General features: G+C 35.2%; 8 protein-coding genes across 13 annotated transcripts; 4 read left to right on the top strand and 4 right to left on the bottom strand.

The window, feature by feature from the left end:
* Nucleotides 1–6,989: 6,989 nt before the first annotated feature.
* On the top strand, nt 6,990–9,470 carry P23 (cytosolic prostaglandin E synthase). Its single transcript, XM_076786963.1, is given in 4 exon segments — nt 6,990–7,166; nt 7,168–7,187; nt 8,241–8,619; nt 8,708–9,470. Coding segments are annotated over 4 exon segments (702 nt in total). The 5' UTR covers nt 6,990–7,004; the 3' UTR covers nt 8,849–9,470.
* Nucleotides 9,471–9,911: 441 nt separating this feature from the next.
* On the bottom strand, nt 9,912–11,952 carry LOC143353545 (uncharacterized). Of its 3 annotated transcripts, XM_076786960.1 has the most exons (5): nt 11,537–11,952; nt 10,671–11,269; nt 10,396–10,577; nt 10,129–10,307; nt 9,912–10,040 (listed from the first exon to the last, which is right to left on the bottom strand). In XM_076786960.1, coding segments are annotated over exons 1-4 (930 nt in total). In that variant the 5' UTR covers nt 11,538–11,952; the 3' UTR covers nt 9,912–10,040; nt 10,129–10,159. The 3 variants fall into 3 exon arrangements, with proteins under 3 accessions (XP_076643075.1, XP_076643073.1, XP_076643074.1); XM_076786958.1 differs by having other exon boundaries at nt 10,671–11,952; XM_076786959.1 differs by lacking the exon at nt 10,129–10,307 and having other exon boundaries at nt 9,935–10,040; nt 10,671–11,952.
* A 324-nt stretch (nt 11,953–12,276) lies between these two features.
* Tpi (triose phosphate isomerase) lies at nt 12,277–13,589 on the top strand. The gene is made up of 3 exons (XM_076786961.1): nt 12,277–12,537; nt 12,700–12,953; nt 13,035–13,589. The coding sequence occupies exons 1-3, from the start codon at nt 12,429–12,431 to the stop codon at nt 13,413–13,415; spliced, it is 744 nt and encodes a 247-aa protein (XP_076643076.1). The 5' UTR covers nt 12,277–12,428; the 3' UTR covers nt 13,416–13,589.
* Nucleotides 13,533–14,541, bottom strand: Mrpl20 (mitochondrial ribosomal protein L20). Its single transcript, XM_076786964.1, has 3 exons — nt 14,118–14,541; nt 13,910–14,020; nt 13,533–13,846 (listed from the first exon to the last, which is right to left on the bottom strand). Exons 1-3 carry the CDS (start codon nt 14,202–14,204, stop codon nt 13,595–13,597), a joined length of 450 nt encoding a protein of 149 aa, XP_076643079.1. The 5' UTR covers nt 14,205–14,541; the 3' UTR covers nt 13,533–13,594.
* Nucleotides 14,542–15,291: 750 nt separating this feature from the next.
* Nd-b15 (NADH dehydrogenase (ubiquinone) B15 subunit) lies at nt 15,292–16,316 on the top strand. Of its 2 annotated transcripts, XM_076786957.1 has the most exons (4): nt 15,292–15,341; nt 15,374–15,542; nt 15,868–16,011; nt 16,087–16,316. In XM_076786957.1, the coding sequence occupies exons 2-4, from the start codon at nt 15,405–15,407 to the stop codon at nt 16,156–16,158; spliced, it is 354 nt and encodes a 117-aa protein (XP_076643072.1). In that variant the 5' UTR covers nt 15,292–15,341; nt 15,374–15,404; the 3' UTR covers nt 16,159–16,316. The 2 variants fall into 2 exon arrangements, with proteins under 2 accessions (XP_076643072.1, XP_076643071.1); XM_076786956.1 differs by having other exon boundaries at nt 15,304–15,542.
* Trs31 (trafficking protein particle complex subunit 31) lies at nt 16,159–21,772 on the bottom strand. 3 transcript variants are annotated; one of them, XM_076786948.1, is made up of 15 exons: nt 21,532–21,772; nt 21,258–21,435; nt 21,023–21,196; nt 20,808–20,955; nt 20,512–20,736; nt 20,039–20,453; nt 19,790–19,930; nt 19,287–19,696; nt 19,030–19,212; nt 18,435–18,946; nt 17,918–18,360; nt 17,689–17,854; nt 17,514–17,601; nt 17,219–17,422; nt 16,924–17,062 (listed from the first exon to the last, which is right to left on the bottom strand). In XM_076786948.1, the coding sequence occupies exons 1-13, from the start codon at nt 21,596–21,598 to the stop codon at nt 17,544–17,546; spliced, it is 3,120 nt and encodes a 1,039-aa protein (XP_076643063.1). In that variant the 5' UTR covers nt 21,599–21,772; the 3' UTR covers nt 16,924–17,062; nt 17,219–17,422; nt 17,514–17,543. The 3 variants fall into 3 exon arrangements, with proteins under 3 accessions (XP_076643066.1, XP_076643063.1, XP_076643064.1); XM_076786949.1 differs by lacking the exons at nt 21,258–21,435; nt 21,532–21,772 and having other exon boundaries at nt 21,044–21,166; XM_076786951.1 differs by lacking the exons at nt 17,514–17,601; nt 17,689–17,854; nt 17,918–18,360; ... (8 more) ...; nt 21,258–21,435; nt 21,532–21,772 and adding an exon at nt 16,159–16,672 and having other exon boundaries at nt 16,753–17,062; nt 17,130–17,422.
* A 393-nt stretch (nt 21,773–22,165) lies between these two features.
* On the top strand, nt 22,166–24,698 carry Alg11 (ALG11 alpha-1,2-mannosyltransferase). Its single transcript, XM_076786952.1, has 8 exons — nt 22,166–22,631; nt 22,701–22,931; nt 23,016–23,248; nt 23,322–23,539; nt 23,604–23,888; nt 23,949–24,208; nt 24,311–24,445; nt 24,514–24,698. Coding segments are annotated over exons 1-8 (1,452 nt in total). The 5' UTR covers nt 22,166–22,629; the 3' UTR covers nt 24,602–24,698.
* Nucleotides 24,699–24,819: 121 nt separating this feature from the next.
* Nucleotides 24,820–26,845, bottom strand: Rtca (RNA 3'-terminal phosphate cyclase). Its single transcript, XM_076786953.1, has 7 exons — nt 26,669–26,845; nt 26,433–26,550; nt 26,037–26,361; nt 25,686–25,827; nt 25,472–25,611; nt 25,244–25,397; nt 24,820–25,186 (listed from the first exon to the last, which is right to left on the bottom strand). The coding sequence occupies exons 1-7, from the start codon at nt 26,828–26,830 to the stop codon at nt 24,974–24,976; spliced, it is 1,254 nt and encodes a 417-aa protein (XP_076643068.1). The 5' UTR covers nt 26,831–26,845; the 3' UTR covers nt 24,820–24,973.
* Between the last annotated feature and the right edge of the window lie 307 nt (nt 26,846–27,152).

Here is a 27,152-nt window from a genome sequence, read left to right as displayed (position 1 = left end):
TCTCGGGACGATGTAACAACGAGCCCGAGTACCGTTTCGGTTTCCAGGCCCACCTTCCCGGTGTCGTTATCTCTGTCGACGACGATTGCTCAAATTCACGGTATCCCATTTTTTCCGGCCCTTCCGGCTCTCTAATCTGCTTGCAATGAAATTGTTAAGTTTCTCGGAACAACGATAGAGTAATTGCAACAACATCTTTTCCAACGTTGCTCCATTCCCGACCCTTGGAAACAGAAAAATTCGCACTCTAGCTATCTACAGTCAGTCCTATAAGTATTCGTACGTTAAAAATCGCATAACTTTGTCAATATTTTTTGAGAAGTTAGAACAATTGGATCAGTACATAAAGTGAGAAATCTTTTTTACAAAAATTGCAATTGGTCGAAAGTGCAGAGAAAATACTAAAAGTTGTATTTTGCAACTTTTTTGCGTGGACTTGCATTGAAAATTTAGAAAGTACGATTTGTAGATGAATTATATGTATTCTGAGAGTTTCATCAAAATCGGTGAACGTTGCAATGAGCTGCAGATGTTCGAAAATGATCACATAAATTCCCTGAGAAGGCCAAAATTCTGCGACTTTCGCCCTTAAGTTTTCATCGTTAAACGTTTGTAGCTCGGTGCAGTGTTGACCGATTTAGATGAAATATTCAGAACATGTATGATTGATACAGATGTACAAAACGTACTTTTTAAATTTGTAATATAAGCCCGCATAAAAAAGTTGCAAAATACAACTTTCAGTACTTTCTCTGTAATTTCGACCAATTGCAATTTTAACACTAATGTCCTAAATTCTCTTCTCAACGATCCAGATTTTCCATCGAAAATGACCTCATGACAAATTGAAACGAGAACAACATTGGAAACGTCCTTTTGTTTTCTAAATCGATTGATATATATAAAATGTTATAAATTTGTTTTTTGCTGTAACCCACCACAATGTAAATATTAACTGTAACCTTCTCTTTTATATTCAATTGTAATCGATGTGGTCGCTAATGACCTAGCTGTTAATGCGACCACTTTAAAATAAACGATATATAATAATAATAATAACTAGGTTTACGGAGCATTAGAAGCGAATATTTTACATTACTTTATAATAATAAGAAGAATGTGTCTATTCAAGTTTTTTACCCATCTTTTAGATAATATATACCAAAGTAATAAATTTGTTAAGTAATTCCACGTAGGTGGATCTTCACAATCTCAATAATCGTAAATTAAAAATATTAGAATCCGTCATTTTGACGGGTCCCGTAAACCTAGTGTTAACAAAACATTTTTCTCACGTTATGTAGTGATCCAATTGTTCTAACTTCCCAAAAAAATTCAAATGGTATAGTCCAATATTGACAAAATTATACGATTTTCAAGAGCGTACGAATACTTATGGGACTGACTGTATCTATCTAGCTAGCACCGTCGTCGACTCCTCAGACGTCTAACGCTAATTGTTTGGATATAACACTGGGTGCTGCTCTTTCTGTCAGTGTACCGGGACACCGTGGCCATTTTGTCTGCTCGTATGGAAGGATATGGCGAGAAGAAGAAAGAACAATGAAATTTTTACGATTAACGTTTCTCATTTATTCTTCTTCTGTTTTCATGTACACATGCGGACGTTACGCGACACAACCCCTCGCAAGCTTTAGCTTGTCGTGAAGTAGTTCTCGCTGTCCGAACGTCGTTTATCGCATAGATCCTCTGGCAACGGTGATCGTCAAGAGCCGTGAACGCGGACGCGGACATCGTCACGGTTTTCGCCGCGCGTCCACGAATTCACAAGACAGAAATCATCACGGTTCGCGACGAGCACCTCTTCCGGGTGCAAACCTTGGTCGGACAGATTTGGGCAACGTTGAAACGGAATTTATGAGTAAGAACGACAATCGAGATATCTATCGCGACACACGGAACGAACGGAAACGCCGATAGCGGATCTCTAGATCTCCCCGATATCGTGGTAAGGTGACGAGCCATCGCGAAACGATGACCCAACGCGAGATAACGAATACTTTTTCCAATCGGTCCGTATCGACGTCCGAGATAAGAGCGGCAAGAATAACTCGAGCAACTGGGCGATTTAACGTTCGCTCGGTAAATAAATCTCAATGCCGACAGACGATCGTCTTCGTCGCGTTTCGCTAACTATACTGTAACACACCGGTACCACAGGTCTGTCTTTCTTTCTCCCTCCTTCTCGCGACCTCGAGGCGATCCTCGAAGGTGGAACAGAACCGATTCGGCCAACGCGAAAGCGAAGGCGAGCCAGAACCGGAATCGAAACCAGAGCAAACGAGATAGATCATTTCGAGAAGAAGATTCGGAAAATGGTGGAACCTGAGCGAACGCTCGCACTCTTCCGAGCTTATTTTCTTTCCGATTCGAACCGATTCGGCGAACGCGAAAGCGAAGGCGAGCCAGAATCAGAATCGAAACCAGAGCAAACGAGATAGATCATTTCGAGAAGAAGATTCGGAAAATGGTGGAACCTGAGCGAACGCTCGCACTCTTCCGAGCTTATTTTCTTTCCGCGAGTCCGAGATAAGATCGATCGATACGCGCGGACGATTTCAGAGCGAGAAAAGCGTTTTCGCTCTGTTTTGCTGTTCCGAAAGAACAGATCTCGGCCTGTGGTGGCTAAATGGTGGGCGTGCTCCTCGTTAACACTAAACCTACCACGCGCGGTCAAATGACCGTTTTTGAAATTTCGTTCAGAATTTCTTGTATAACTTCTTGACTTGAATGTGCTGAAAATGCATAAATGCTAATAAAACTTTTCTCAATAGAAAAAAATATTTTGTTTGCTATCCAATTGGCTAAAATCTCTTTCTACATTAAGACACATATTTTTTTTTTTAAGCGGTCATTTGACCGCTCATGGTAGGATTAGGTATACATGAAATGTCGGTAGGTTTAGTGTTAAGGAATCGGCGAGACGAACAGATAGACGAGCCGACGAGACACCATCGAAACCTTGTAACGAATCTCCTTTTATAATGTACAAGATGATCGCGTTGTTCCATAGAACGCGCGGAAACGCAATCGTTATCCATCTATAAGTACCTACGCAGTCATTCGCGGATGATTGTTCAGCTCCGACACGAGGCGAGGCGAGGCGATGACGCGTCGTCGCGCAATCATCGTGCACGCCCTGCGTCTCTTTTTTTCTTTTTCTTTTGTTTTTATCGAGTACCGAAAAGGCTAGAGAAACAACGTGACTCTTGTCGGTAAAAGGGACGCGAACGATGGGTCTTCGTTTCTTGTCAACGAGATTGCATTGTTAACGTTCCTTCGTTAACGAAAATTAACGCCCGTTTCGTCGGGACACTGTTCCCCGAATTTTATCATCTCGATGTCCCTAACTTCGAGCGTTACACGACGCGAGACGACGACATGCAAGGCGATCGAGAAAGCGTACAAATCGTGTAAAAATATTTACACGCACGGCGCTCGTGCGCGTGCAGCGTGCGTAGCGTGTTTTTCGCTCGACAATTTTTACAGAACTGGGTCGTACATCCCGATAACCCGTATAGAAAACAAATTAGATGGTACGCTGTCGATTAACACTACACCCACCACCGCCGGGTCAAAATGACCGTTCCAGACTTTTTATTTTACAATTACTGAAATTGTAAAAGTGCTGAGAAATGATTAAATAAATATATTTAGGAGAGAATGCATGAAAATCCAAATAAATTCAATCTCGTCATTTTTATAAGACAACATGTATCAGTCGTTTTTAAAGTCAATCCGAAACTCTATTGCGGTGCGGTTCACGTTAATGAATTCTTAATTTCTCATCGAATACAAATGTAATTCTTTCTCGTTTAGCTTTACGAGGACTTTGGCTTTTATAATAGCCGCATTTGGCCTGCGTTCGACGTGCATACTCGTCATCGGTCGATTTGAATTCCGGCGCCGTCAGGGATTTCTCAAATTAAATTCCACGCTTAACTGGTTAACACTAGGTTTAGCGCAAGTTTTCAGGCGTTTTAAATAATATACAGGGTCATCCGTTTTTAAACGGCCAAACGTCAACCAGCTATAGAGGACCCCAAATGGAACAACTTTCACCCCTAACACTTTTTTTGATTCGAAGTTATTTCATTCAGTCTCCACGGCGTGCCCCATGTCAAAAAAAAACCAAGATCCAAAGGTCATACAAAAAAGTTGACTTAATAAAAAAGATGCCCCTATTTATTTTAAACCAAACAAAGGAAAAATCATCAAGATACATAATTGCAGTCCTAATATATTTAATCTTAAGTGAACGCAAAAAATGACGGGTTTTTGCAATTATCTAAAAATCAAAACCGAATCAAAAAAAGTGTTAGGGGTGGAAGTTGTTTCATTTGGGGTCCTCTGTGGTGGTTGACGTTTGGCCGTTTAAAAACGGATGACCCTGTATACCTAAGGAAACAAGTTTGTTCAGTAATTCCACGTAGATGGATCTTCACAAACTCAATAATCGTCAATTAAAAATAGTAGAATCCGTCATTTTGACGGGTCCCGTAAACCTAGTGTTAAGGCTCGGTAGGTTTAATGTTAACAACTAGCTAGAGAAACGATCGCGAGCAGCAGAGTTTGCCGCGCGATACACGAATCGGCGAAATGACGCGTAGAACGACGGGAGAAGGCCGTTGGCTACTCACCGCATACTTGTCCTTGTAAAACAGCGAACTGGTCGACATGGCGTGTTAATCCCGACGCAACAAGTTGCAGAGAACGCGGTTGCACTCTCTCACGACTGCATCATCGTCGATCGTCGGTCGCCGTTATTTTGGCCACGGCTCCGAGCCGCGACGTCCATCGAGCCCTGTCGAACGCGGTTGCACGCGTGCACGCGTGCACGCACATGCGCGCCCGTAGGGGTGCACTTGCGCTCCCGGGCCTCTGCTCTGCTGCCCGCGAGCTCCGAAAACTCCGGAACCACCGGGAGAGCTTCTTGATCGGCGAACACCAACGAACTAGAAACCACCGCGAGGACAGCGTTTCCGGGTGGAGATCGGCACACGATCGGAAACGATCGAAACGATCACGCCGAACCGGGAAAAAACCGTCGTGCGTTGTCTCGCGCGAAAAGAGTCGTGCACGCGACTGACGGGACAGGACAACTTCGGACAAGATGGAACTGGACTGCACCGGACGAGACGGGACGAGACGGGACGAGTCGAAGCTGCGAAAGAAACAGACTGATACACCGTGTGCATGTCCTGTTAGTTTATGGCCACGGTTACGGCAAGAAAGGTATGGTTCTCTTTCTCGCTCTCGCTTCCGCTCTTTCTTTCCTTCTTTCTCTCTTTCTTTCTCCTCCCCTCTTCCTCCTCAACACCCCACCACACTATACCGCGTTGACCTACAATCTAACGCAAAGGCTCTCTCTTTTCGCCCTCCTTTTCCCCTCTTGCAACCACGCTGTCTCTCTTTCTCTCTCTCTCTCTCTCTCTCTCTCTCGTCCTATCTCTTTTTCTCCCTCTTCCCTTTTACTCCCACCATCGTCGATGGGACGGGTTCCATAGCGGCGTGCAACAGTGTGTGCACCACGCCAGACGATTTAATCGAAGAACTTTTTCAAGGATCATCGTAAAATTATGAAAATTTCTTTTTGTTTGCAGAAAGTTTTCTCTTATGTGTAGCTTGACCTTGGAACGCGTTTATCTTGACACGATACTGTTGGAAATGGTATATGTATGCAAGTGTACGATATCTCTGTCAGTCGCTGGTGCAGTTACAACGAAGTCTGAATTCAGAGACATCTTTGCTATTATATTGTTCTTTTTTTTTTTTATTGATGATCTTTAGATCCTTAAGGGGGCCGGCATGGTTTGAAATCTATATACGTATGCGAGGGTCAAAATATAGACAAACTGCCGCTTCAATATCGCAATGAGCAGTTTAGAAGTGGTCAATTGTGTTTCCTAAGAGTCCAATCTACGTCTGTATAGAGCCCAAATTGCGAATTTCTACCTCATCGTGAAGTAATTTGTAATATTCGGCAGATAATTTGAATTCTGAAGCAAGTATGACGTCACAAGATGGCTGCCGCTGAGAGATTCTCTTAATTTCGAGAGATTTAGTGTTCGTATCGAAAAAAAGGCTCTATACAGACGTAGCAAAGACGGTGGTATGCATTTTTAATTGATTACTTACTTATTTAAGATATAAAATGTCTAGAAAAAAAGGCACAGCGTAGGCATAGCGTGACAGTCAAGGCCAAATGCCTGTCGGCCCCCTTAAATGGGTCCATTTCGCTTTACAATGTGGTATTACAGTTTTACAGGTTGGTATTACAATGTTACAGGATGTAATTGTGATTTAAATAGATCATTTACAATCTTTGAAATGCGACTGAATACAACTGCAAGAATTAACCCTTTGCACTCGAAGCTATTTTAACTTCAAAACGAAACATTTCTTCTGACCTAGAATATTGCCTTTCTATATATATTTTTTCATGTTATACATACGAAAATGGTGCAATTTACTCGTACAATACCAAAATGTTTAGTAATTTATTAGATACAAACAAATTTAATAATGTGAAAAATATTTTGAATAATAATACAGCAATTTTTAGTGGCGCCTCAGAGTCGCCAGTCGAGTCCTAAGGGTTGATATTAGGTTCCGCTATGAACATGTCAATATTTACGGGTAATCGGTAGCCCATTTTACCTAAAGATTCCAAAAGTTTGAGCCTTTGGACGTTTTGGAGTTTCGTCACTTTGATCACAACTACACATACCCTATTATATTGTTCTAAGCATATTAGCGGGCGATTTTGTGAAGACCATTTTGTGAGGCTTATAAGATTTCCCTTTGAAACGTTGTTACACAGCGAAATGTTATTGTTGATCAAAAGACGATAACATTTGTCGTTTTTTTAATAATAACTTGAAGTATTATCAACTATTCCGTTGTATTTAATACGTGTGCTAAGCTTGCGTTCGAATTGAAATATTCGTCGAGTTGAAAAAGCGCGCGAACCGAACGTTTGAATGTTCGATTCCGGAAACAAGCAAGGTCGATATCGTCAAAAACAACCAATCGCCATCTTGTTTGGTCGACAATTGAATCTCGAAACACTATCGAATCAGAGGTCTACGGCGCGATACGTGAGTGCTCTGTGTTTGTTTGCTTCTCGCGGAACGAAGCTCTCGAAATATGACTCAAGAAGGCCAGTAAGTATACCGGAATTCACTTAAAAATTCCCTCGGATGTGTTCTATGATTTCTAAATCGTATCTCTTTTCTATCGCGACGAGAAAACGGGTGGATATTCGTTGGAATGGCTGAAATGCCGCCCCGTGGCTTTCGAAACACCGCCATGTTGTAAAACGACTTTATTGATTCTCGAAATTTCTGGAAAAGAATCTCAATGAATTCCCTTACGCCTCGTTTTCTCGCCAATTTATCACGTTTCTTTCGTTTCGTTCCCAATATCGAATTAATCTACAATATTAAACTTCCCCTCGCGTTTTACCTTCAACGGAATATCGGACGATCAACATATCTTGGTCGTACTAGCTTTTAATAGCTTGTACTTCGGAACAACTATTTATCAATATCTAAGACATGAATGATAGGTTTGAATTCTATCGAAATGCGTTTGGCAACGCGCAAATGCATTTATTTCGTTACATTCTCGAGCAACGATGGTGTGTTGCTTTATCTACAATGACTAGCGGTTTTAGTCGGAAACCATAGAACTTTATTTCCAACCTTTACCCACATTTTACGCTCACCGCATTGTCGTGAAAATATGATTTTTCTATCGACACTTGATCGCCACCGAAAACATTTCATTTCATTTTATTTATTCAGTTATGTAAGACAATCATTCGAAATGGTTGAAATATAATAGTATGCAAAAGAAAATTCCGATGGTTAATCTTCTCGCGTGTCTACGCTTACATTTATTGAAGCACATGTTTCCATGTAAAAATAACGTCTCACCCGTATAATTGGTTTTTCTATTAATTATTCTTTTTCGATTGCATGTGCGAAGAACAAATTTTATGCTCACAATAAAAATATAAATCTTTCGAATGTATAGACCTTTATATAATTAATTGTATGTATATATATTTTGATATGCGGTAAAAATTTTTATTTTACCTGAAATACAATCGAATCAATGTAAATAAAAAAATGTTCAATCTATTTTTGATTATACGGAATTTCAGTTTATCGTCTCAATCTTGATGAACCGAATATTATTTCATCGTTTTCTAGATTGCCCCCGCCACCTGTTATGTGGGCTCAGAGAAGAGATATTATATATCTTACCATCTGCCTAGAAGATTGCAAAGATCCAATTATTGAAATTGAACCAGAAAAGATATATTTCAAGGGAGTCGGTGGAACGGAGCAGAAAATGCACGAACTAACAATCAATCTATATAATGAAATTGTTCCAAGCATAACGACTAAAATCTTAAGAGGCAGGACCTTCGAGTTAGTTCTTACTAAAAAAGAAGAGGGCCCGTATTGGCCAAGATTAACAAAAGAAAAAACAAAAGCTCACTGGCTCAAGAGCGATTTCAACAAGTGGAAGGATGAAGATGATAGCGACAACGAGAATGGTTTGGGGGACAGTAATCATTTAGAAGAGGTAAGGATACCGTCCTTCCTGCTCAAATTTTTAATACTTTTAGTTCGTAGGTATAATTGGTTTGCTAATTTTTTTTCTTTATTCACAGATGATGAGACAAATGGGTGGCTTGGGTGGTTCGGGTGGTTCGGGATCCAGTAAGTCACAGTTCGAAACATTCGAGGACATGGGAGACGAAGGCAATGGAATTGATAGCGACGACGATGATTTACCTGAACTGATCGAGTGAAAAAATTTCGATGCTACTTTAAAATAATCTTCATTCAAAAAACGTTAAAAATAAAAAAAGGGGCGACCTAAGAATAGTGCACCATCAGGCGATATTTCAGTAGGCCATGCTATTTGTATTTTCAATTGCAAATAATTTTGCAAACTTGCTGACGGCCCGTGATGCAGTAGCAAAGAAATCGATAAAGGTGTGCAAGGAACTGTAAACAGAAAAAAAGAATACAGTGGTCGAAGGAATGAACAGTAATATACTTTTTAAAGATTCTCCAATCTTTTAGTCTGTAGTTCATATGCTAAGTTATAATGGACAAGCTTTTTTAATAACGATTACTTGTGTAAAAGATGAAGGAGATGAAATAATGAAAATGATTTAAATTATTTGTGCAGTTGTTTATTTCAGGGAATCCCGTCGAACGGAGCAGTAGATCGTGTATAAATCAATTTACATAATTAATTGGGAATAATCGTGGTAAAAAGTCTCGATTTATCTCTTTACAAACTAAGCATGTTTCTGTTTATATTTACTGTACAACATAAAAAATTCGCAGAATTATACATTGTGTTTGTTCATTTGAAGTAACTGTAATAAATATACAATTATAAAATGATCGTTTCTCATTTCATGTACTGTCTAAATTCATTTAACCAACAATACTGGAAGCGCCGCGTAATGCCAAGTACCCAGCAGTTATATCCATTGGTAGACTTCGAACTGTTGCAAATTCTTCGGCAGTTGCATAATATAGCTTGGTTTGCGGATCCGTATATCGTGCCTATAAAATTCATATACTCATATTTACCATCTATTTCTCAAGAATGAAACCAATTGTGTAATTATACGAAAAGTGTTACTATATACCGGTAATCCAGAAATATCTGAATATTTCTTTGCTGGTCTGAAGCTTGGCGGTGCATTAATAGAACTATCTGAAAGTTTGATAATCCAACGATAAAGCTTTTCTTTTTTAAAGTTTTACTAATTTGTTTATCAATAATTCATACAATGTACGACTTCTATAGGCCACGGTAATGCACGTTCCTGAGCCAAGACCTGCTTTAACGAACGCCAGGTTCTTTTCTTTCCGGTAGTACTTGTTGGTCGAAATTTTTGTTGAAAAACTGGGCTCTTGAAGATCGGTTGCGACTTCTTATTAAACTCCACTGCTTCCTCGCTCACCATTTTCTCATATTATCTATGAAATATACCAATGAAACGCATGAATGCATATTAATTCTTGCAAATAACACTGTTTCAATTTCTTTATTAAGCAGTGACATTACATTCACATTATGACTTCCGTAACAATATTTCTCAAGGACTATGCAAAACTAATATTTGGTGTATATTGCATCCGAGTATACCACAAATTGTCCGCATCATTGTTGTATTTGAATGTTGAACTAAAACTTTAGCCCACTGATTTAAAATAATCAAGGCAGCAAAATAGTTCTGCGAATCTCTATTAAAGGGATACTAATATTTAATCTCTTTCATTTTATATTGGAATATTTAAATATACGTGGGGATTTCCTTTTAAAATTAAATACCTTTGACATTCAAATTGATAATCATATCCTTGCAATAGATACTTTTTAATGACAGCAGATAAATCATTTTCAATTAAAACAAAAGCTTTGTCGCTTGGCTCGATCAAACATAAAATTGCATGATGGCAAAGAAGTTGATTGTACATTATCCGATTGCTTGTATCGGCATGATAATTTTCATTCTGTATAATAAATAGGTAATAAAAATGTCAGAATAAATGAAACAAAGAAAGAAAATTATTTAATAAATCCAATACAAATACAATTAGCAATACCTTTGAGATATAAAGGGAAACATGCAATTTTCTCTTAATAAATTCTGTATCATTTGCATGGAACCATAAAATTTTTCTTGCAATTTCTACTTCCTTTTTTACAATGTCTATTAGATTTTTTGATAAATTATTTTTGATCAAAGTTTTCCAATTATCACATTTTGTTCTTGAAGTATCAAAACTCTTGTAGCTATTAGAGCTAGTACAATCATGAGAAAATGTATCATTATTTTCATTTACAACTGCCTTACTACATTTGTTAGTTTTACATGTATCTTTGTGGAATCTTGGCGACACATTCGATTTTGATTCGAATAATTTATTTCTTAAATTAGTTCTCACTTTTCTTTTACAAGATAAATTTTTATTCGATAGTTTAACTTCCACCTTTTTTATAGTTTCGTTATTTCTTTTCCTTGCCTTCACTTTTTGCAGTATTTTTGTATTAATATTTTTCAAGTGCGAAGATAATATTTGTTTGTTGTTCCAAGAATTCAATTTATCAGACAAACTGGTATGTTCTTCTATGAAATATCGTACGTTTCTTTCATCGGAGAAATCTAAATTTTGTTGTATGTTGATCTCTTTGATCTTTTCCACTGCAAATAGTAACCGATCTTTAATTCTATAAGTTTTGTCGACATAATTTATGAATGTGATCTTGTTACGATTTTTACAAACGGGGGATTCAATTCTTAAACCTAAATTTTGAATAAATGTATGTACAAATTTATCCACATTTAACATTGATAATTGAATCATGATTCAAATCACTGCATTACAATGTTTCGCTTATAATGTAAAATGGATATTAGTACATGTAACGTATGAAAGCTTTTATATAGAAAAACATTAAAAATATTAACTTTGTTATAAAATAATTGACAACTCGATATCTCAAAAAACCATTCTATAGCTTTTCCAAACAACTTCATAATGATACATGGCCTAAAAATTATAATTAAGAAGACACCTATCCTTTTTCGCGGTAACAATCTCGTAAAAATATTTCACATGGATCCTTTAAATAAGACATTTCTGACTCAATGTAAGTATGTCGTACATTTTTCTTATAAATAATCAGGAATACAAGCCAGACGCGGAAAAGTCAAACATGACAACAAATCGTATCTTAACCTCTAAAATACAATTTCCCCAGAAACATTATTAGTCAATTAATTAAAATCTTGAATACAATTTCCGCGATCTTATATGCGTGCATATTTCTTTAGGATATATACTACTTCACGATCAAATAAAATATATAAATGTAAACACAACTTTTTTTGTACTTACCATCGATAGATCGAAACGTCACTTCGACTTAATCGTTAATTCGATAAACGTTATACCTTATTGGCTATTCGAACGAGACATAAGAGTACGTTTCATTGGTCCATTTTTGCGCCAGGTAAATTGTCTAATTTGAACTAATAAGCTAATGTCGATAAAATGTCCAAAACCTATGCTTCATCGGTTTAAATATTCGAAATTTGCCAGATGTACATAGACTTCCTGATTATATATACAATGTATACAATTAAATAGATATTTTAGTTCATACAGAGAAAGGAGGGGGAAAAAGCAATCGAAAATAGTGGGGGTTGGCGAAACGAGGTTGGGGGGACGTGACCAAATTCACCTTCTGTACGCTTGAAGGTCAGCAGAGTATTTTTGAAATTTGTTCCAGGCTCGGTAAGAAATTGCAATCTTGGTTCAGCTGGTAGTTCGGACGAGTTAATAGGCACCAAAGCAACCATGGGTCGTAAATTTTTCGTCGGTGGTAACTGGAAAATGAATGGTACCAAAAGTGAAATAGACGGTATCGTTGCCTTTTTGAAAGCTGGTCCTCTCGATCCAAATGTTGGTATGTTTCGTTCGTATATTATAACATAACAATTTTTAATTCATCTTTCATGCTTCTTACATGATGTTGAAGAAGATCATCTAACGTCTAATCGACACTTGAAAATATTAAACGACTAATACTTTCATAACACTAATAATAATAATAGCACTATTATAACAGAGGTTGTTGTTGGAGTACCATCAATATATTTAACATATGCAAAATGCATATTACCTGATAATGTTGGCATCAGTGGCCAAAATACGTACAAGGTAGCAAAAGGAGCATTTACTGGTGAAATCAGTCCTGCTATGCTATTAGACAACGGAATTCCTTGGGTAATTCTGGGTCACTCAGAGCGAAGAAATGTCTTTGGTGAAAATGACGAATTAGTCGCAGACAAAATAGCTCACGCTTTAGAAGCTGGGTTGAAGGTAAAACCAAACTTTTTCTGTGAAATAATATTACTTCTTTCACGTAGCCTTAAAACTAATCAGAATACCATTGATGTAAAGGTGATCGCGTGTATCGGAGAAAAATTAGAGGAGCGCGAAGCTGGTAAAACGGAAGAAGTAGTCTTCAGACAGACTAAGGCTATTGCGGATAAAATCAAATCCTGGGATAATGTTGTTCTTGCCTATGAACCAGTGTGGGCAATTGGAACTGGAAAAACAGCTACTCCTCAACAAGCTCAAGAAGTACATGATAAATTGAGGCAATGGTTTTGTACCAATTTGAACCCAACAGTTGCTGAAAATGTTAGAATTATTTATGGAGGATCGGTAACAGCAGACAATGCAAAAGATCTAGCAAAAGAAAAAGACATCGATGGATTCCTGGTTGGAGGAGCATCCTTGAAACCTGATTTTGTAAAAATTGTTAATGCCAAACAGTAAGATCGATATCCCTGTTTCGAGCACAAAAGTATTGTTCATCAATTATCAACATGTTATCAAGGTTATCCGTGACTAAGTAACATTTTATTCTGTTCTCTATACAAATTTTCAGAGTATATGTTTCTTGTAAATATTTAATTATCCACAGTATAATAAACGTTACAGTTAAACGCAGTTTCTTAATTGTCTACTAATCGCTCGAGTAGGACGCTCTTGGGCATAGGCGTGTCTGCAACATGCCTGTCTCCTCCTATCTTTGTCTTTGCACAAGCAACATCCAATAAACTTTTAAAAGTTCGTGGTTCCCATACAGCCAAAACTGCTAGAGACTTACGATTAAGTAAAATATTACACCTAGTCATTCCTTCCAACAATGTTTTAAAACTGATACCATGCTCATTGCTAGCAGCATCTATTCTAGTTTCCCAAAGCTGTAAATAATCATTTAATCGATTACAGAATGTTTAAAGAAAAAAGAGGAAGGTACTTGTTACCTGTTTCATATCATCCTTTTTAAGCTGTCTTCCATATGTAGAGTATAACAATGCCCTATGTACATTTCTGATTGCTACGCTATAACAGTTTCTTCTTCGGCCGATGTAATGCTGTTGAATAAACGGTCAAATTTTAATAAAAGTACGAAACACCCAATGCAAATCTACTGTGTTTCTTATTACTGCCGATAATGCTAAGTAAACTTACAGCAGCCAATTTGAATATTTGTCGTTTTCGCCAAAATTCATCTGGACCTCTAGATCTTGCGAACAGTAGCGGGGTTAAAAATACCATTTTCTTCACTTAAAGGATGGATAATAGAACTTTTTTAATATTTTCGTTTCTTCAATGGTGCCTTTTCACGAGGAAAACTACTATCAATTTTAGGTTACGTATATGTGCGCATGTGAAAATATGAAGATATATTAGTGTGCTCAACTGCTCTTGGCATGCAGGCAGGCGACTCTCATCTGTGAGATCGGAACCTTTGATGTTTTTGTTTCATTTCATCCAGCTATAGAACGCAAGCTTTCAGGTTCCAATTTTAATATTCAAAATTTTAAAAATTCAATGGGAAAGCATTAAAATATTATTTTTTATTCGAGCGTAAATGATTCTTTTACTAGTGATGGGCACTATCGACTAAATCGATAGTAGCCAACTACTATTTTCAGTCGACTGATTTTTTAAACTATCGACTGAATTTAGTAGTGGTTGGGTTACTATTTTCAGTCGACTGTTTTAGACGTCGCCATCTTGAAATTTCAAATGTCAGTGTCGCACGATGAAACGAAAAGGTTAGAAATACATGATTATGACAGGACGTGCAAATATGCAAGTAATGAAATATGTAATAGATATTTCGATACTTTAATTCATATTAGATGTTAAAATCTTATTGCTATTTATGCGATATAAACTATAGCCCGCAATCTAGACGTAACCACTAAAACGAAATTTCAGTCGACTAAAAACTATCGACTAAATATTCGATAGTATGTAGTAACTAAATAGTAATTAGTCGATAGTTGAATTTAGTCGATAATGCCCATCACTAAGCGGAACACTCTGAATCTGATTGAGAACAAGCTTCTAGTAAGTACCTTAGGTTTGTACGGAGACCTGAACAAAGCGCGGCAAATTTGAAACGTAATGAAAAGATGATATCGATATTTAATTTAATATTTATTTCCAAGTGGCTTTCAATCCAGCATAAAATATAAATCTTGTTAGGGAGAATCGAGTATGTACTTGTATGGATACGGTGTCATAAGCTCGACATCTCAATATTCACACAATATATGTATAATTCTGTTTTTTCTCCCCTCTACTTGTCTCTACTCCTATGCAGCCATGTTCCCTCTACTGCTGGCAATCCTGACTGTGACGGAACCAAAGAGTATCCGTACCCCTACCATTTGACGGAACTGTGCACGGAATACATTCAAATATACTTACCCTGTAAATTCGGTTTGTTGATTTCGTGACTAAAAAATGAGTCGGAACACATATCAGACGTTTGACGTTTCTCCGGCCACCAGAGAAGCGATAGAACAAAAAGCTGCGAGAAGACAAGAATTGCGCGAAAGCTATCTGAAACAGGTTCATAATCCAATAAAGCAACAACTTTCGGTACGTATCATTCAGGCGTTAACCTCACCTACATGATTTCAAAATGTATTAGAATATATAGGAAAGAAAACTTCTATTACACGTACTCTACATTTACCTTTAATTTTTTATTTTCTACTTTCTAACTTTTTCTCGAAATGATACATTAGATATCAGAACGGTACTTTTATAAAAATTGAAAATTATGTAAGACATTCAGGCGGTATTAATCTTATGTATTTTGTTACTAAAAGTGCATGTTAACTTTAACATTGAATTGCAACGCTCTTTACGTTTTACACAGAAATGTATAATTTTGCATAATTCTTATATTTGAAATACACAGATGGATGAAGGGGTAACTAGATATAGAGTTGTGAGACAGTTCCATGAGCAGTTCGGAAAAGTAACTTTGAGGAGTTATATATTAGGTTATGGTATTACTACTTCAATCATTGTTTTATATACTTGGTTTGGAAAAAGGCTAAAGGTAAATTATTGAACTCTTAATACCAAAATTAGAATGCATGTATAATAACAAAAATAACAAACTCGATTATTACAGGATAAGGAGAGTTACCAGTTGGCAACTGGACAAATAAGCTATGCTGATAGGAAATACAAATTCAATACGTAATAACAAAGCCATTATTATTTAATAGTATATTTGTAAATGTAGACTTTATAAATTAAAATTATTATCGATTTGATATAATAAATACATCGTTTGCAATAGTATTTACAAATATATATGAAATAAACTTGTTATTTTAAAAATAAAAATTATCTATAGTTTTATCGTAGTTCTCAATGGAATAATTCAAATTTTTAACATGTAGATATTTCAAAGAAGAGTTTCAGATTTTATCTAGAGAAATTGTATTGGTAGAATTGAAAAAAAAAGTTCAATCCGCTTTAAAGAGCAAGACAGCATTACTAAAAGAAATTATAATGAATTTCTTCTAAATTCAATGTGTACAATCTTTGTTTTTTCTTCATGTTCATGTAGAATGAGTTTGTCATAGCAATCTCCCTTGCTTTCTTAAGTACATTTATCGATCTTCTAATTGTTTGTCACGAGCAACAACTGCATCGTCAAATTTGACCATGTACGTAGTTCCTTTGTGCCAATGTGCTGTCACCTTTGCTGGCTGTATGCGAAAAAAAAGAAACATCTGTTTGCTCAAATCAAGATTCGGTCATAGAATGAAGGACATTGATTTCTACTCACAAAACCACAATCGCAAAGAATAGCTTCCACTATTCCAGCAATAAAAGAAGCACAGTTTAAGCTACCTTTATCTTTCGGTACGGATATAAATTTATTCACTAATGCTTCTTTCTCTATAATGTAGTAGGTGCGTTCATCGTCGTTCGCGTGTTCCAATTTGTCAGCCTCGCGACCAAATAACGATTTCCACACTGTGCTCTTGATGAATAACAGAATGTTTAGCAATTTGATTTCACGCTTTCCTCCTTTTTCACGAACAACCAGAAGGTCTGTTATCCTATGGCCAACCTCTGCGCCTATTTCCGCCAATCTAAACAATAGATAAAGATACGTTCGATTTACAGGCAAGCTTTTCGTCGTTTCGTTCGTTTACGTACTTGTTTTGTAACTCTGGTACGGTGTAAACTCGATTTTGACAGTACTGTACGAGTTCCGAAAATAAGAGTGCAAAACAACTTAGGCTAACCTCTCCTTTTCCTTTACTCAGCGATTTATCAAGGATGCTTGTTCGTGGTCGAACGGCCGATATCGTAATAGTTGCCATTTTTATAAACGAATTTGTTTTGGTTAATATACGCCTTTATTAATAATGTTTAACTAATAAAGCAAATATATTTGAATTAGTTTTAACATTGGACTTTAATGCGTTGCCTTTCTGTACACTCGCCATCTGCCGGTGAAAAGGAGAACTGCGAATTTTTCGAACAAAATTTAAACAGAATAACCACTTTATTGTTAACCTCTTTGAAAAATAATATTACCCGCTATCATAAATTTGCAGTACTTAGTTATTATTGAACAAGTAAGACTTCAAAACCTTTACCGTAAGCACATATAGCTGATTCACCCCTAAAAGAAGAATACTTAGTATGTAGATCTATTTTTTACTAATTCAATTTAACTAATTTTTACGTTTCACATGAGAAATGTGCATACTTTGCTGTATCCCATAAAGTTAGGCCTTTTACATCTGTTACGAAAGTCAAAATTGTTTTCAATATTTTCACAGATAAAACATCATTGATGAAATTATAACTATACATATTAATTTTTTGGTCCAATCCAACGCTAAAAATTGTATTTTCTCCGTGAAACTTTATGCCTGAAATAAATAGAAGTTGAAGCAAAAGAATTTGTTTATCAAGCAGCATTAAAAGTAACACACCTGTAATTTGTGCGATATGCGCGGTTGATGTATTCCATTTCGATAACAATATAATGCATGTTTGTTTATTATCTTTTGATAAACAAATTTTAAAATGTACAAGACTGAATAAATTATCATCGCCACCAGTTGCCAATAAATACTCATCTTTCTTAATTACTTTGATGTCATACGAGTTAATTCCAGATTGATGTAAATTGAATTTTGCAAGAACTATATCGGCACAATCTTTTAATTCTAGATCGTCAGTTTGCATTCCTTTTGATATGATCGAAATTGTTTCGGTAAAATCAATAAAACGACAAACTCCATCGGTTGACATAGTTAATAGAATTACCTTCTCTTCACACTTTAAAATACTTATTTTTACTATACAACGATCAACAATTTTCGCATGTACTTTTAACGAGACACACTTTGTGTTCGAATTATATAAAAATATCCTGTAAATTAAATGTAAGTTAAAACTCGAATTTTTTGGTCAATCCTACACTATGCCTCATCGCGAATGATTTACCTGACGAATCCATCCGCGCAAGCAATAAAGGGGAGTATGCAATGTACATTGTATATGTCACGATATATTGCAATATCCATATATCGAGTTTCAGGTTGAATGATGTACGACTGATTAACTTCTTGCAATTGTTTCTTTCGAAGTTTGTCGAATCCATACAGCATATGAGATGTAACATCGGAACAAGAAATATCTAAGTCTTTTAGAGTAGTCTCACTATTTTTTATATCGATCTCCCATACTTTCATTTGTGCTCTTCCACCCACCGAAAATACAATGTACTTGTTGCACAATAAAGTCGATTGCAAACTCACGGAAACTATAGACTTAATGCTGGAGATATGACCATTAAAAATTCCTAACATTCGAAAACTCAAATTGTTTTTTATCTCAATATTTGAAACAGTCGAAACACGCAGACTGCCGTCTTCTCCTCCAGATATCAAAACATTTTCATCATCAAGTTTTAGTATAGGATCGATACAGTACACTTCTTTCGTATGGAAACCATTCTAGAAATATCACAATAAAACAATGAATGTACTAGTACTCCGTTTAGCAATCAATACAAATTGTCACAAATCATATTACTTACTAATAAAATCGGTGATTTGATAGAATTTAATGAAAATTCGAAAACATATACTCGCTTGTTACGAATATAAAGGAACGTAATTAATTCACCAAATAGCATACAGTCCCATGATCTATGACCTCCCCCACAAGGTATTCTTGCTACTGTTCTGTGATAAAACATGCTATATACCAGAAACTCCACCTGAAAGGAAGGAAGGAAAAAATTATACATACTGATCTATTGAAATATCATCTTTAAACTATTTACAAATATACCTCCTTAAAACCTAATACGAGGATATCACTTGACATTTTTAAACTTCCACTGATCCAATCCATTGGCATTTTTTCTTTGTGTAAACTACGCAGCAATTTGGAATTTTCGAGTTCGTTTAATTCGTAAAATCTCAACATTCCATCACGACCCGATGATATCAATTTTGAACCTGTGATTAGAAAGTTTTGAATGCCAATTTTCCCATGAACTTTAGTAAAAGTTTGTATAGGTTTATTATCCGCTTCCATTATATTTATCTCCTCGTGTAAAACATTTTCTTGAACGTTAAAAATATGCATATTTCCAGCTCTATCTCCACATACTAATAATCCTTCATAAAGTACAGCAGCTGTTAGCCAGCGTTCACGACTAGGTGGTAGCAGACAAATCGATTCTATAGTAATATTTCCTGTGTGCAAAATATAACCAAATTAAACTACATGATGAAAAATTTAATGTAGAACATATATTTAAGCACACTATGCTGTGTAACAACATATACCTATTGTATCAAAAATAATTATTTTTAATATTCCATTTGATCCACACGCTATTATTTTATTATCTTGCAACCATTGAACAGAGAATATCTGGGAGTTCATTATCTTTTCTTCAAAAATCAGTTCTAACTTTTTAATAGTTGCTGAAAACATATTGTGCAAGTTACTAAATAATCATTTAATATAGAGTGATACTGTTAACAGATTCCTCACTCTGTATACATATAATAATATACTGAAGTAACATCTACCTCTGTAGACTGCCACATATCCATCTCTTGATGCGAAGCAAACACAAGATCGACATAGAGATACTTCCATAACACAGTATGAACTATATTTTTCTAGATACAGCGATTCTATAGGATCATTGTGCAACTTATTAACAACAAACAAATTCCCGTCTTCATTGAAGACCAAAAAGTTTCCATTATTTAAATAAGAAACATGTTTTGGCGAAGTACATGAGAAGTGTTTAGGTTTTGTAAAAACCTTTTGAATGTAATTGTTATCAAGAAACCATACATGGACTGCACCATCAGCTCCTCCGGTAAAAATATATTTATCATCAACTGATGTATCGACGCTCCATATAGCAGCTCCATGATGAGCACAAATTTTGTGAAGCAATTTACCATTCAATGACCAGATACACATAAGAGAATCCTTAAAATATAAACATATTAAAATAGATAAGTTCTGTTAATGGTGTTTTATTACGTACTTCGCCGATTGTTATCAAAGTTTTATTCCTAATAATGGACCTCCATATCCTAGCTGTATGACCAAAAATGGTTCTTGTTAATGTTATTTTCGTTTCTTTCCAGTTTATATCATCTTCACTTTCTTTATCACTACAATTTATTGTCCATAATCTGATGGTTCTATCATCGGATGTAGAACAAATCAATTTTGTGATTGGATCGTATATAACTGAAAAAATGACACCCTAAAAAAGGTTTTTTATGTAGCAAAAGCTATAAACAAAATTCATAAGAGCAATCGCTGTTAAATACTAACATCATGTCCCTGTAAACGGTGTAAAACTGGCATAGCTTCGTTTGAACACGTAGCATGATTTATTTCCCATATTAATATTTCTTGAAAGACGGTTCCACCAAAGATTATCAAGTCCTTGTTACTTTTTACAAAAATAGAACCAGCGTATCTATATTGAAGAAAGTCAAGTTTTTTAATTACGAAGTTGTTGATTGGGTATGTTTAAATAAGGATACAGAATACACTTTTCTTCACACCATTTCTCTTGGCAATGATTGTTGGATGTATTATAAACACATACACTATTATGAGCTGATAAATTAACCAAATAATCACATCCAGAAAAAGTAAACCATTTTGCCGCTACTATCCAACTGTTAAGACACTTTTTCCTAATATCTTCTTTGATTCTAAAACAAATGTTTTTTCTTTCATACAAAACAGTTACATTATGACATTTAATATACTTACTCTAATGTTCCATCTTTTGCCTCAATATAGTAAGTACAAAAAAAATTAGCACCGAACACAGCTAATTTATTATTAGGACCTTCAACAATTCCATGTATATTATTTGGATAAAGACAATCTATTTTTTTTTCTAATTCGAAAGTGTCAGCATGAAAAATGTGCAATGTTGTACCTATACCTGTAAAAAGCAACAATAAATCATATAAAAATTGAAGGAAAAACGTTCGGAAAGTATAATAAAATTTTTAATGAATTTCGTATCATTTAAACTAACCAACAAAAATTAAATTATGTCTGCAATGGATAGCAAGAACATCGGTGCACAATAGTTTTGAAATCATTGTAGGAATTTGTATCGCTAACTATATATTAATAAAATTTAACAAATTACTTATTACAATAAACAATGATCAAAAGTTTCATATCTGTATCTACAAGTAAAAAATCCATATGAATGACCCGGGACGAAACGTGTCCCTACGCTGAAACACAAATTTGAATAAACCGCCGTCACGATCACAAATTACGACTGTGATGGTTTACTCGAACTCGATCTTATGATTGATAACAAGTTTCGAAATGTTACCACTAAGGGCGCGACTATCGACTGTCTGTAGGAGTGTGATATATTTCTCCAAATAAAAGACGTGTTATCTCTTTCAGTATTTATTTTAAAGCTGTTGCAATTTGTTATGTCAATAATTTTGTTGGTAGGAAACCAAAAACAAAATAAATGTTAACGACTAAATATAAACAAATTAATCGATACAGAAATCTACATTATCTACAACCGCCACATGTCTGCATAGACTATATAATATTAGCACAGACGAGATATCGTCTGTGATATTAGTCTAAACAGCCTCTCTGGTCTAAAGTCTACTGAATATGAATTGATATGAATGTATTATATATATTCTCAGCACAGTGCTTGAGCACTTTCACGTCCGCACTGTTAATAATAATGAAGAATTGGGCTAGTTCTAGAATAACCAATTTTACTTAATTTTTCAGACCAATGCTCGACTAGCAAATATTTACTCGTATAGTACTAAAGATATATTATAGTCTATTGTATATATGTACATTGTATAAATTGAACTCTACCGTTTATCAATTTATTTTCGCATTAGTCACAAGCTGAAATATATGCATATTGAATAATAAACGAAACAATGACTGAAACAGTAATTAAAATAAAAATAAAATTTGGATAAGATCACATCTGAATAAATATTACGTGTTTCGTTCCGTTCATATGTAGAAATTAATCTAACGTGAAACTACTACATATACACAGATAATTACACGGGTATACACGTGTCAAGTTATATTTTTGTCCAAAGCCGGAAATTCAAATTTCTATGCACTCATGTAAGACTTTTAAGAAAAATACTTTCTATTATTTAAAAACTGCTTATTATCGTCTTGTCTCAATTTCAGGATATCTATGGCTTTATCATTAAATATGTTATTTGTACTCTTTATTTGTAAAGTACTGTGTGTAATTGTTGCTGTACCTATTTTATTTGTAACATGGAAAAGATTATATTCAAGAAAACGAACAGACAGATCACAAAAAGGAACTGTTGTTGGCATTTTCCATCCATATTGTAATTCAGGAGGAGGCGGTGAAAGAGTACTTTGGGCTGCGATCAGTGCCATACAAACTAGGTATTTCAGTCTGGCTTTTGATCAAACTATGTTTTTATCAATCTCTTTGAGATCCTTATGAATTCAAACATTCTTTTATTTCAGATATCCAAATGTACATATAGTAATTTATACAGGAGATCTTGATGCTGATCCAGAACAAATTATCAATAAAACAGAAACAGTGTTTAATTTCAAGATTGAAAGGAATATTGAATTTGTATACTTACATAAACGCAAATGGGTGGAAGCCACAATGTATCCCTACTTTACCCTTTTGGGTCAAAGCTTAGGATCAATTTGGTTGGGCATCGAAGCTTTAAATAGCTATGTACCAGGTATGCAATTATTTGATGCATACTTGAAGTACTTAGAAACTCTTCGAAATATACACATAAGACATTATTTCAGACATATACATCGACACGATGGGCTATGCATTTACATATCCCTTATTCAGATACATCGGTGGATGTAGAGTAGCAACGTACACGCATTATCCGACAATTTCGACCGATATGTTGCGGCATGTTTACAGAAGAGTTATTTCGCATAATAATAGACGAATTATAGCTAGAAACCCATTTCTATCTGCAGCTAAAATCGCTTATTATAAATTGTTTGCATTTGTAAGTAAGTTCGAATTGGAAAGCATTTATGCTTGTATGACACAATCAATGGCAATCGTTTTAGATTTATGGTTGGGCTGGCAGTACTGCCGAAATTATTATGGTCAATTCTTCTTGGACGGACGATCATATCAATGCAATTTGGAAGTGTCCATTAAAAACTCACAGGATTTATCCACCGTGCGATGTAAAACACTTAACCGAATTGAAGCTTCTTAACGAGGACGAGAAAAGTGATAACATTCGTATTGTTTCGGTCGCACAATTCAGACCAGAAAAAAATCATCCATTAATGTTGAGAGCAATGTACGAACTTAGATCTATCGTTAAGGAAGAAGTTTGGGACAAGGTATATTGGATACAGATTCTATTCAATATTGAAAATAATCACATACGTGAACTTTTTCAGATTCGCCTAATTCTTATTGGATCTTGTCGAAACGCGGAAGACGAAGTACGCGTTAAAGACATGCAGGATTTATCGAAACATTTTGCGTTGGATGAAAACGTAGAGTTTAAATTAAATATACCATATTCGGAGCTTATGTTAGAACTTCAAAGAGCAACTATAGGACTACATACTATGTGGAACGAACATTTTGGTATTAGCGTAGTCGAATGTATGGCTGCAGGGTTAATTGTCGTGGCTCATGCCTCTGGAGGTCCGAGGTAATCTTCTATCGAGAAAAGGAGAAATAACAAAACAAAAGAAATCATTTTTATGAAACGAACCGAATTAAAACATCTTGATAAGTTTGCTAATCATTCTAGAGCTGATATAATTGAAACACAACCGGGATCGCAGAACGGTTTCTTGGCCGAAGAAGCTGAGGAGTATGCGGTGATAATGGCACATATCATCAATATGCACCCAGAAGGCAGAAATACTATTAAAATGGCTGCTAGGTACAATATACATAAATAATAAAAAAAGATATCGATCTGCACAAATATTTTTATACAATTCTTTTTAGGGCATCAGTAAGCCGGTTTTCAGATGAAGTATTCGAAAGAGAATTTTTACGAACGATAGAACCATTCTTTCGACAGAAACAGGAATGAATTTTACAAAAACTGATCCTTAATCAATGTGTTAATAAAAATAAGTTTTTATACAATGTATTTCTTAATTGTATTATAAAACTATAGAAAATCGTAAGCGTAAATTGTTCATTAACGTTTCATTAAGTTTCATTTAAGCTACATCAAAGAAAAACTGATACAGTTGCTTAATATTAAAATGCAGAAACTTCGAATAATAGAATAAAACGATATTCGTATTACACAATTTCGAACCGTTTATTTATTGAAAAACAGTATAAGCGAGATGACAACAGCTTTAATCTCATTGTATATAATTCCTTATCTTAGAATTCTTTTTCAGAAAAACAGACTACAATTCCGTGATTACATAAAACGTACAGTCGTTATCTACTATGTTGTTGAAGGTTTATAATTGCAACCTTCACACTCTAAAACAGAAGAAATGTTATCTCCAGCTTCTTTCTCATTCAATTTAAAACGAAGATTATAATTTTTTAACATCATCTCTGCCACTTTTATAGCAGTCTCGGTGTGACAAGTCAATTTTTGACTTCCAAGTTTAATTCTCGAGGTACCTCTCGCCAAAGCCATCAGAATTATTAACTGAAATACACAAATATTGAAAACGTTCGATTAAAATAGAAAAATAGAAAGAAATACCTGATCTTGCAGATGTTCATCGACACAAGATCCTGTTAAAATTGCCCTTAAGATTTCGTTAGCCGCCTGTACACCTGGTGCAGTTTGCTTTTGACGACCAGAACCCAATCCTGAACCACCATAGACACACCCGGTAGTGCTATTGCACACTACACTAATATCAATTATGCTCAATTATTGAATTGAAATTCGTAGAATTTTCATTCTTTAGAAAGTTCTCAATCTCACTTGATGCCAGATCCATTTTCAAAAGCTACAGATCTATCCTCTTTATAACATTCTATATTAATTGGTGGAACGCGAACATTGTGTTTATTAAAACCTTCTGTCAGAACATCCTTCACGTCGTTCGCCATTTTATGAGCTTCCTGAAAAAATACATATTTCATTGAACATAATGTGGCTGAAATTACATAGAGAAAAGAAGAAATAGAACATATACCTTAATGTGAACAACACCAGCAACATATGCCCATCCTACTATTTCATTAGGTACACCCGGATCGATTAAACTAATAGCATTTAGAGCATGTACAGGTTTCACATACAAATGCACTTCTCCACCTCCCTTCGGATAATAACCCCTCCATTGATCATTAAAAAATTAATATTCTCTAAAGAATACAATCTACATCTTATGTTAAATATTGTGAGATAATCATTTTATTTATAACATGTTGAATACATGCATAACATACCCATACAAACATATATACATTCATACATACATATGTAAATACTCACATATATGTTACCCAACATGTTATTAATAATAATATACTTATGAGAATACCTTCTTACAACTCTGAAGTCAAAATCAGCCCCAAATTTATTCAGTAATGGTCTTAATACTTCTGTAAGATATTCTATGTGCGGCCCCATAGGGACATTTGTACCGCCTTTAAGAATTAACGTAACAACATCTTCTCTTGGAAAAAACAAAGCACAGGGCAGTGCTACCTGAGCTAACAAACAAATACACCCGGCTGTTCCTGTATCCACGACAAATGTATGTTTTTTGTCCGAGTTTAATTGATTCGGTTTAAATTCTATGCAGGTCGATCCTATATGTGCTCCTTGCACATCTGCATTACACATGCTTTTTAATAATTCTACACCTTTAATAATATTCGATTAAAAGTTAGTTGAATACTAAACATAAATTGTCTATCTATGTATAAGTCTGTACCTTTTAAATGTTGAGCAGCTAGTCCAGGTTTGGGACGACCCGCTCTAATATTATCAATCTTAACTGGTATTTTGTACAGTGCACTTAAACACAGTGCTATCCTTAATACTTGACCACCCTTTGAAAAAGTAAAAACATAAATTTCTATAGACAGTTATTTTGTATTCACGGTTTATTAACCTCTTAATCTAACAAAAATGTTCATTTAATAAAATAAACAGGTTGTTAACTCTTACACCTTCGCCTAAGCTCCCATCAATGTGCACCGGGGATGTCATAATATGAATATTATGATCAAATATACAAGGAAAAACACGTGTTATCGTGCGTAAACGTCTATGACACTTAAAAGCCGCTTGTTTACCTAACGCTTTTGAATGAAATTGAAGGTTGCCCATCTCAAATACTCGACTAATAACTACATTCATGTCAAAGCTGGCTAAAATTTACGTAACCGATTGGCGATTCACTTATTTTTCATTTCTTTTTCATAATTCTTTAATTAGGACTTCTTATTATATTAAAGATGATGACTAAATACGATTGTTTTCCCATTTTTATTATAAACACATGTTGTTATATTACAACTCTAATGTTCATATATTTGTTGAGATAATGCTACTTGACATCACACATGAATAAAATGCGACATCTCGGCTTTTTTTTCAATGCATTACGTTTTCGTTCGCAATAAACTGTAGTTATATAGCGCTTTTACAA

This window comes from Halictus rubicundus, chromosome 4 (genome assembly GCF_050948215.1).
Source record: "Halictus rubicundus isolate RS-2024b chromosome 4, iyHalRubi1_principal, whole genome shotgun sequence".
In the NCBI taxonomy this organism is placed as follows: Eukaryota; Metazoa; Arthropoda; class Insecta; order Hymenoptera; family Halictidae; genus Halictus; species Halictus rubicundus.
This window is presented reverse-complemented; position numbering and strand designations above follow the sequence as displayed.

Excerpts from the sequence above, each read along its gene's own strand:
- LOC143353545 (XM_076786958.1), bottom strand. The coding sequence starts at position 11,432 with ATGATTCAATTATCAATGTTAAATGTGGATAAATTTGTACATACATTT. Across the intron at positions 10,578-10,670 it reads TTTCCCTTTATATCTCAAAG|AATGAAAATTATCATGCCGA; the intron begins GTATTGCTAATT and ends TTTATTATACAG. Across the intron at positions 10,308-10,395 it reads TATCAATTTGAATGTCAAAG|AGATTCGCAGAACTATTTTG; the intron begins GTATTTAATTTT and ends TCCCTTTAATAG.
- Tpi (XM_076786961.1), top strand. The coding sequence starts at position 12,429 with ATGGGTCGTAAATTTTTCGTCGGTGGTAACTGGAAAATGAATGGTACC. Across the intron at positions 12,538-12,699 it reads TCCTCTCGATCCAAATGTTG|AGGTTGTTGTTGGAGTACCA; the intron begins GTATGTTTCGTT and ends CTATTATAACAG. Across the intron at positions 12,954-13,034 it reads CTTTAGAAGCTGGGTTGAAG|GTGATCGCGTGTATCGGAGA; the intron begins GTAAAACCAAAC and ends ATTGATGTAAAG.
- Mrpl20 (XM_076786964.1), bottom strand. The coding sequence starts at position 14,204 with ATGGTATTTTTAACCCCGCTACTGTTCGCAAGATCTAGAGGTCCAGAT. Across the intron at positions 14,021-14,117 it reads AAATATTCAAATTGGCTGCT|CATTACATCGGCCGAAGAAG; the intron begins GTAAGTTTACTT and ends TTTATTCAACAG. Across the intron at positions 13,847-13,909 it reads AAAAGGATGATATGAAACAG|CTTTGGGAAACTAGAATAGA; the intron begins GTAACAAGTACC and ends GATTATTTACAG.
- Nd-b15 (XM_076786957.1), top strand. The coding sequence starts at position 15,405 with ATGAGTCGGAACACATATCAGACGTTTGACGTTTCTCCGGCCACCAGA. Across the intron at positions 15,543-15,867 it reads CAATAAAGCAACAACTTTCG|ATGGATGAAGGGGTAACTAG; the intron begins GTACGTATCATT and ends TGAAATACACAG. Across the intron at positions 16,012-16,086 it reads GGTTTGGAAAAAGGCTAAAG|GATAAGGAGAGTTACCAGTT; the intron begins GTAAATTATTGA and ends CGATTATTACAG.
- Trs31 (XM_076786948.1), bottom strand. The coding sequence starts at position 21,598 with ATGATTTCAAAACTATTGTGCACCGATGTTCTTGCTATCCATTGCAGA. Across the intron at positions 19,697-19,789 it reads AATTATTTTTGATACAATAG|GAAATATTACTATAGAATCG; the intron begins GTATATGTTGTT and ends TTTTGCACACAG. Across the intron at positions 18,361-18,434 it reads TGCGCGGATGGATTCGTCAG|GATATTTTTATATAATTCGA; the intron begins GTAAATCATTCG and ends TTTAATTTACAG.
- Alg11 (XM_076786952.1), top strand. Across the intron at positions 23,540-23,603 it reads ATTATAAATTGTTTGCATTT|ATTTATGGTTGGGCTGGCAG; the intron begins GTAAGTAAGTTC and ends CAATCGTTTTAG. Across the intron at positions 24,209-24,310 it reads CATGCCTCTGGAGGTCCGAG|AGCTGATATAATTGAAACAC; the intron begins GTAATCTTCTAT and ends TAATCATTCTAG.
- Rtca (XM_076786953.1), bottom strand. The coding sequence starts at position 26,830 with ATGGGCAACCTTCAATTTCATTCAAAAGCGTTAGGTAAACAAGCGGCT. Across the intron at positions 26,551-26,668 it reads ATGGGAGCTTAGGCGAAGGT|GGTGGTCAAGTATTAAGGAT; the intron begins GTAAGAGTTAAC and ends ACTTTTTCAAAG. Across the intron at positions 25,828-26,036 it reads GACTTCAGAGTTGTAAGAAG|GGGTTATTATCCGAAGGGAG; the intron begins GTATTCTCATAA and ends TGATCAATGGAG.